Source organism: Symphodus melops, assembly GCF_947650265.1.
Source record: "Symphodus melops genome assembly, chromosome: 7".
NCBI classification, from domain to species: domain Eukaryota; kingdom Metazoa; phylum Chordata; class Actinopteri; order Labriformes; family Labridae; genus Symphodus; species Symphodus melops.
Window position 1 is genome coordinate 987,636 of NC_136697.1, and position 8,353 is coordinate 995,988.

The following is an 8,353-nucleotide window of genomic DNA, read 5'->3' on the forward strand; positions in this document are numbered from 1 at the left end:
CTTTGGTGCCTTTCTCAGGATTTATTGAAAAGAAACACCTTTAAGAAGGAAGGAAGGAAGGAAGGAAGGAAAGAAAGAAAGAAAGAAAACATCAGATGGGTCATCAAATGCAGTGTATTTTCTAATATTATAAAAAGAAAGAAATTTTACCGTTGGAGGAACTCCAGTGTAGACCGTAGTTCCACTGGGTAGTGTATGTTGAAGCAGTAGTAACTGCCAAACATCAGGCAGATGGCAGATGTGAAGGAAGTGATGTGGTTGTTGACAATCTCTTGGTCGATGCTCAACATAAATGTCTCAGCGGCAAAGCAGGAGGACCCTAAAAATACAAGAGACAAGAGCTTCAATATCAGCCATAAATACAAATCCAGTGGTACTTATTTCTTACAGGTTTGGTTCAGTTTACTTACCACACACAATAAGGCAGGGTGTTGGTGGAACATCCTTCATCTGAACCTCCTCAGCAAGGCTTGTCTTCTCAACGAAATGGAACAGATGCTCTTCTTTCTCATCAAAATGAGCCAGTAAAAGAAGCACCATCTGTATGATTTCTTCTGAACAACCAGTGGACTGACCTCTTTCAGTTTCCTGCTTGAGAAGAGCATCCAGAACTTGTTTGCGTTTATGTGCATCAACACGTTTGAAGAAGTTTAGCAGACGTGCCCCCTTTTTGTCCACATTGGCAAGGAAGGACTCGATCAAACTAATGCCAGTCAGTTCCTGGAAGTGTGCTGCCATACCAACTTCCTTAAACAAAAATGGCCATTCCTGGCATAATTTCTGGATGCTTGCACCTTTATTGATCTCTTTGCGCTGTGTGAAATAGGTGGACTTGATTAATTCTTTCACAGCATCTGAATTGTAGTTCATCTCATCAAACATCTTCATTTGTTCTTTTTTTTCTAGCTGACTCTCCACAGTCTCAGGGAGTGGCAAATGTTTCGGCTCCCAGTTGACACAGCCATACGTGTCCTGAACACTTGCTCTTTGTTCAGCAGTTATTTCATCGGTGTCATCATCTGATGCTACTTTGCGTTTCTTTATCTTTGGTGTGTCAGGTCGTTTGACATTTTCAACTCTTGACTGGAGCTGCTTTACCAGGGAATGGTATCCAAGTCCAATAACATCACCATCAATCACATCTTGAAGAGACTTTGGATACCTGGCCACCATCCTTTTTGCTATCTCTGTGGTGTTGTGTTTGGTTGGATTCTTACAAATCATCATCTCAGAGACCACAGTCCTCACCATTTCTCGTCGTAGTCGGGCACTTGGCCTTTCTGTCTTTCCAAACTCTGTACCAACTCTTCAGGGAGCTTCTGCCATGGTATCTGAAAATTGTCTACCCAGTTTGGTGCAAGTGCATAACAGTTGCCTGAAGGTGATGATGTAGCTGTGGATGATGCTGGTGAGGCAGTGACTGAGGATGGAGAAGGAGAGGAAAGGAGAGACACTGGAGAGGAACATGCCGGGGCTGGAGTTGGAGTGGATGAGTCTGTAAAAGTACAACAAAAAAACATTTGAAAGCATTATACCTTGAATGTTTTTCTCCTCTGTAACAGAATGTAACATACTTATAAATTTCTAGATAATTTGTTGAGTGGTTCCCAAACTTTTCCCACTCATGGCCCACTCAAACTCACCATTTTGGGCCCAGGCAGCAACCAGTCGTCTGGCTTGTATTGGCCTTAATACTGGCAGCAAGTCTCCCTCTGTAATGTACACTAAATCAGCTGTTGTATCGGCACCAAGTGCCTTCAAAGTATCTTCTACTGTCTTGACAATGCAATCAGGAAGATCCGGTAGCACTGCTGCTACAGCATCACACAGCTTCTCTGGCATCTGTGACTGAGCCATATCTGTTAAGACACAGACAAGAGAATTTAGCATATGGCCCACTGTAATTAAAGCACTTAGTGTGAAAAGAGACTGTGCTTCAGTGGGACAATCTGGTTTCTGTTTTGTATGTAATATGATAAAGGCCACATGTCAACCAGGTCACTAACAAGTCTGCATTCTAATCTTCCAGTGTCCTTTTTTACAGTGTACATGTGGTAGTGTGAAAGAAATTCCCCATCATGCACTCTCATGAGAAAATGAAGTGCAAATTCATCTTTCACAAGAATGAGGATGATTTCACCAAACTCGATGGAATCATCATTCTTAGTGACAACAAATTGGCCCTTCTTGTAAATGATCCCATTATACTGCACGTTAACATGAATTGTTGTATTTCTTTCAGTGAAGCCAAAATGGAGGACTGTGCCTTTAACTTGCTCACTGTAAAGCTCTGAGTAAAATGGTGAGCTGTCTTTTATTTGCAAGGCTGGAGGACTTACTGACCCAGCAGAAAGAAAGGCCTGAAACATCTGATGCCTCTCTGAAAGAGTCAAACACAGATTTTTGAAATTCTTCAGATGCCTTGTACATCTTTTGAAATAACTGTGTTTGCTCTCAAACCGCATAGTCCATAGCCTGATGAGTGGGCCAAATTTCAGGATCAGTCCTGAATAATGCCGCAAATAATGATGTTTAGGTCTCAAGTTGATATCTGGAAATAGTGTCTTCCTGGTTTCCAAATATTCTTGGATGAGTACATCCAGATAAGCGACCTGAGCTATGGAAATTTGCTGAGCACAAATCAGGTCAACAATGTCCTTAAGCTGCAAAATTAACTGCCACACACTATCTTGGGGGTCCTGCACTTTGTCTCCAATTATAAGAGGCAACAGTCTCAAGAAGTTCCAGTTTTGGACAGCATGTCCACTCAGTTTTAGTGTTTGAGGACTGACCTCACAAGGTTTGGAACAAGCATCTGTTGCTTTGTATTCAAACTGCTTGATTCGCCTGTTCAAAATTGTGTAGGTGAACCATTTCTTTTTGTTGATGAAGTATTTGAGGCAAATAGCAACATCATACGAGAGGACACCCTCAAAGATGTCATGACCGAGACAGGGAGGCAGGCCAGGTGAACAAACATCAAAGTTTTGCAAAGTATTAAATACCGACCTGAACTTTATCCCTTGTACTTGTGGCGAATCCTCCTTCTCCAGCTGTTCAATGGCAGATCTGTATATTTCTGGAGTCCGCTCCAGTCCACAGATGTTAGGATCAGCACCCTGAAATTCAATTCGAGAAATCAGACAATATCTGCAGAAGTACTCGGAAGAACTGAAATTTTCTGTAAAACCACCAATTGCGTGAGAGCCCAGGTTGTCTCCAGCAATGCAGTAGAGAGCTCCCTTTACTACAGGTTCATCTCCTATTGTTATCCCATTTTCCTCCAGTTGTTTCAGATCAGTAAGCAGTTCAGAAAAAACCTTGGCATGGCCAAACTCCTTAAAATCTTTCTCTCTACACAATAAAACCAGCTGCATGTGGTCAACATTTGATCGCACATGGGGGGGCATGTTGAGTAGAGAGAAGTACACAGCCAAAACCTTGTGCTTCTTTTTTGCAGAACCTAATGGGTTCACAACTTCGAACGCATCCTGGTATAAAACCAGCTTGAGACAGTTTGGGTTTTCCTGAAAAAATGTGTTTGACATAAACACCTTACCATCACAACTGTCAGAGAGAACATCTGTTTTGGAAACATCATTAGGATCCACTGACATGAGGCCCTGCCAAAAACCAGACTCCAGCATACCCTTTAAAGTGTCTAGCACAGGAATATAATAGGCATACCTCTCTGTCCTGTTCTCATCTCTGCCCAACAACACTTTTTTGGGCTCCACATATTTGAACATGTCTTTAAAGCTCTGGGCCCTTGAGTAAGCAGTTCTCATGGGCCCTCTGTGGCAAGCTGTAAACAAGTCAGATTGTTTAATTGTGTCACAGATTTTTACAATGTCTTCATCTGAAGCTGACATATCTTTTAGAAGTAAGTTAAGTTGATTCAAAGTATATGTCTGTCCCAACTCGTGTATATTCTGTATTTCTTCAACAATGTTTTGAATGGTAGACACTGGAAGAAGATGCTGTCCCTGCAGTTTTATGTAAAACATACATATATTTCTCAGATACAGGTCACTGAAATTAGACCCATCCCCAATAATGTTTTCAGCATCTGACATGCTGGCAGCTCCCTGTGTGCTAGCACTTGTAGTGGGACTCTCACACTGTGTATCTTTGGTTGATGGACAAATCACATTCTCTGACCAATGTCTGTGCTTTCTGGACATGTGAGAGGTAAAGGACGTTTTTGCAGTGAACACATTTTTGCATCCTCTCACTGGGCAAGCTACATGACGCCCTTCTGCTATGTGCTCCTTTAAGTGAGCGACCAACGATTTAGTTCCCTCACACTGGCGTTCACAAAGTGAGATGGTGCATTTTAATGGCGCTAAAGTCGTATCCTGAGTAACTGTTGGTGACGATAGAAGTGCGACTTTAACGCGGTATATCCAGAAAACACCTGCTTACAACTTGTTCCAACCAGTGGGTGTGGACTGTAGCTGTTTCCGTTCTACGTTCGTGAAGCTTTTTTACGGCCCTCATGGGCGCTGTCATCTTGGAATTTTGCAACCAGAGTCTGCGCAGTGGGGTCCGGCGGGAGGAGCACTGGCAACACGCCCCGCCCACTTTGCGTACCGCTCTGATAGCTTACGCAGCCCAGCTACGCCAAGAACTTAAGAATCTTTACTGAGAGAAATTCATCTACCGACCATAAACGTGAGTACAAAACCACCATATATTTCAAGTCAAATATCTAAACGTAGTTCATTCAGAAATTAAGAAAATCACACTTTTTATATTAATTATTGAATTTAAACGTTTTTCCGTGTCCTGTATGTCTTGTTTATTGCTACTGGATGCCTTGAATTTCCCTCAGGATCTATCTATCTGTCTGTCTATCTATCTATCTATCTATCTATCTATCTATCTTCTTTAACTGTGTGGGTTATTAAACCTTTTATTTTTGGCAAAAAACGAACTAAAACTATTTTTAGCTAAGTTAGCAACATAAGCTGTGTACAGATCGAACATATGCTGGTGAAAATATGTTATATGATAGAAAGTAGTGGTGCACATAGTACTAAAGTCATATCTGCTGTCAGTAGTTACTTCAGTTCTATGTACATTTACAGAGTATATGTGTTTCTGTGCATAACTGTGGAGTTGGTAAATGAATCTGTTTCATTAAGGTTTCTGTTTGTATGGACCTTTTCTCTGGTTCTTTTCCTTGTCTAACATGTTTATCTCATTGTTTTTTATTATCATCCTCATTTTAGACACAAGGAAGAAGAAAGATGGCTGATACAGATACCCCTGCCAGCTCACCTGATGGTCTCCCTTACTTTGTTCTCCTCTGGGTGAACACCTTTGGACTGTGGAAGGAAGAGAGCATGCAAACTCCTCACAGAGAGACTCCTGTCAGACAGGGATTCAAACCAGTAGCCTCCTCACTTTTATAACTGAACCATCATTCACACTATGTGTTATAAATCAAATAAAGTATTTATTGATTTAAACCTTTTCTCTCCTGTTTTAAGCTGTAAAAACATAGAATGTCTCATGTTCTTGTAGGGCAATGACAGAAGTCACAGCTGGGAAACAAATAGCTTTAAAAGTACTTCAACACTCGAGTACTGAACATTTAATGCAGGTTAGTGTTAAAGACAGCATGCACATAAAGACAGTGGTATGATACAGACACGACTGAGAAGGCAATTACATTATTATATTTTATTCAATCACGTGAAATGTAACACTAGTCTTGTAACTTTAACAAATACAGATTGTGCTTAAAAACATAGTGTGGTATTTTAAGCTACTTTCTTTCACTTGGTTGTTCAGTTAGATGAATGTAGTATTTAAGGTTTTTGTGGGTTATACAGGTTTGAAAGAGGCAAATGAGTGAACAGTATTTTAAAGTTAAAGCAGATTAATCTAAAAATAACAAAAACAAAATGTGGCTTATAAGAAAAACCTCAGTATTAAACAGCCTCTCTTTTCTTCCGTTCATCTTTTGAATGAATAGTCAAACATTGCTCAGGATGTGCGAGCTGCGTCCTCTGTGGCTGAGGCGCGACACTCGGCCCACTGTTTCACATCAGACCGCCGTCCAGTGTAAGATCAGACCAAACGCCCTGGTAAGAGAAGCAGTGGTCAGGTCCTGCAATCCTCCGAGGACGAGCTGGAAGAGAGAGAGAGAGAGAGAACATGAGAAAAAGGAAATCCTCAGTTTAATGTATAATATGTTGGTGAAAACAGGGAAATACCTATTAAAAGACATAAAATCTTCATTAATGATTATAGATGCAAAATAAAAAACATTAATATATAATTTTGGGAGAAACGTGATCATTATGCATTCTTTTATTGAGCCTGTCTGTCTCCTCCTAACCACCATCGCAAGCAGCCTGTTTTGTAGTCTGTGTCAGGTTTTGTGAAGTTATAACACCATTTATTAATAAGCGTTATTAAATGTACAACATGATCAACTTGTGATTATTGGATTGGTACTGTGTGTGTAAGCTCATGCTGAATATTTGACAGATTTAAGCAGTATGATGCTCGGTTAATATTATATTACACCACCGCTGATTGTTTGTGTTCACGTTTCTGTCAGTCTCTTAAATCAGACAGAAGTTAAATCAGAGCTTACTTTAGTTTGATCCTGATATCTAGAGAAATATTCTCCCTCATTATACAGTATTATAAATATCAGGCTGCATGGTGACATGTTAATGTCTGTATAACACACTCTTTACACAGACTGTAAACATGTACACATCAGTAATTATACAGGACAGATTTATAGTATTTAGCTTTGTTTTTGTCCTTGATACTTTTTTAAAAACCTTACCAGACCTATTTATTATTTACTGAAACATAACTGTACAGTCAATGAACGCCATCTATGAGCTGATTTTAATTACCATGTTTTGGTTTTAAATACAATTTCACTCACAACAACGATATAACAATATCAAGAAACATATCATGTCAGTTCTTAGGTTTGCTCATATTAAAAAGTAAAATAAAAAGATAAATCATGCCTGATAACTAACCTAGCTTAGACTGCTAATATGTTAGCTCGCTCATAGCGCTTTAAGCAATGAAACATAAATCAAACTTTATTACTTACTGTAAAAACTGCAAAGCTCCCTTAGAGTCCACAGGTCCGTGACATTAGTTTACTGCAGAAAAAACAGCTTTCACCAGCTCAAAAAACACGAAAAAACTGAACAGAAAAGCTCCATGTCGTCCCGGCTTCACTTCACGACGTAACTGCTTATTTACCAAGAGCTCTACGCAAGATCCACGGCTGTCAATCATCGCCATGTATGACGTAAAATCCCGTTTTTTAACCTCAAATAACTTATTTAAAACAAACTTCACAGAAAAATGAGCACTTGAACACCATGTAGGGTGATAATATCTAATGATCACAGCAGAGTTTAGGTCTGGAAAAAAATTATGTGACGAGTATTTTAACTTAACAGTTTGACCCAAGTCCCGTCTGTTATCATTGAGGAGGCGGGGTTTATGACCTATACTGCAGCCAGTCAGTAGGGGGCGATCTAAAAAAAAAAGCTTCACTTCACAGGGGACCTTGTCCCGTCCATTATTTTTACAGTCTATGGTTCCAACACATTTGAAAACACGTCGGGGTTCATTGCGGTGCAGTTTGCAATGTAAAACATAGGCTTTTACAGACGTAACGTTTTCTCCACATACATTACAGGAATACATATTCAACAGTCAAAAACACACATATCCACAACACGAGCAGCGTAGTTAGCTAACCGGAAGCTTCAGCACAGACGGACCCGCTTTAGCTTGATGCTAACACAGCGCATTTTTTTTAAAGCAGTCAAACTGATTAAACGATTGCTAATAATTCACTCGGTCTCTTTAATTGGTTTTGCTGTACTTACCGAGGTGTACTGACGACAGGCTTTGGCTGGAAATCATAAAAAAGTCCAGACGCTGATGAAAGCTGCTCCTCTGGTGAAGACCGTGAACCGGAGTGTGTCAGAGGTTAACGTATGATGCGTCAGATGCGATGCGCTGATTGGCCCGTTTTGAATTTCAGGCGCGCTATCAAAGAATGCACAGTCTGCCGAACGAACTGTAGGGGGGCATACGACTTCTACTCAGTTTAGATAGATAGATCAGATTAATGTTTTAAAACAAATGTGTGTGTGTGTGTGTGTGTGTGTGTATATATATATATAATACAAAAGTTCATATGAGAGTTATTCTTCAAGATATGAATTTAAACAACATTTTAAAACATTTAAAGGCAAACTGTTGTCTTAGGATAGATATTGTTAATATAATTCATTGTAAAGGGAAATAAACAGGCTCTTCAACCATATGAAAAACAATGACAATTAGCATT

General features: G+C 39.9%; 1 protein-coding gene across 3 annotated transcripts in view; it reads right to left on the bottom strand.

The window, feature by feature from the left end:
- The window catches only part of LOC306826952 (uncharacterized protein), an 8,656-nt gene extending 682 nt beyond the window's left edge, over positions 1 to 7,974 (bottom strand). The window contains exons 1-4 of one of the 3 annotated variants that reach the window (XR_013779549.1): positions 7,887 to 7,974; positions 3,010 to 3,119; positions 151 to 319; positions 1 to 38 (exon numbers count right to left, since the gene is read on the bottom strand). The exon at positions 1 to 38 is cut by the window's left edge and continues 682 nt beyond it. Coding sequence is in view for 1 of the 3 variants with exons in the window: in XM_079348538.1 (XP_079204664.1) it covers positions 1 to 38; positions 151 to 319; positions 411 to 1,173 (970 nt within the window). In the remaining 2 variants the exon portion in view is untranslated. Of the gene's footprint in view, positions 39 to 150; positions 320 to 410; positions 1,217 to 1,355; positions 1,496 to 1,643; positions 1,860 to 3,009; positions 3,120 to 7,886 lie in introns of those variants that run through there. The other 2 variants (XR_013779550.1, XM_079348538.1) reach the window with 2 other exon arrangements.
- Between the last annotated feature and the right edge of the window lie 379 nt (positions 7,975 to 8,353).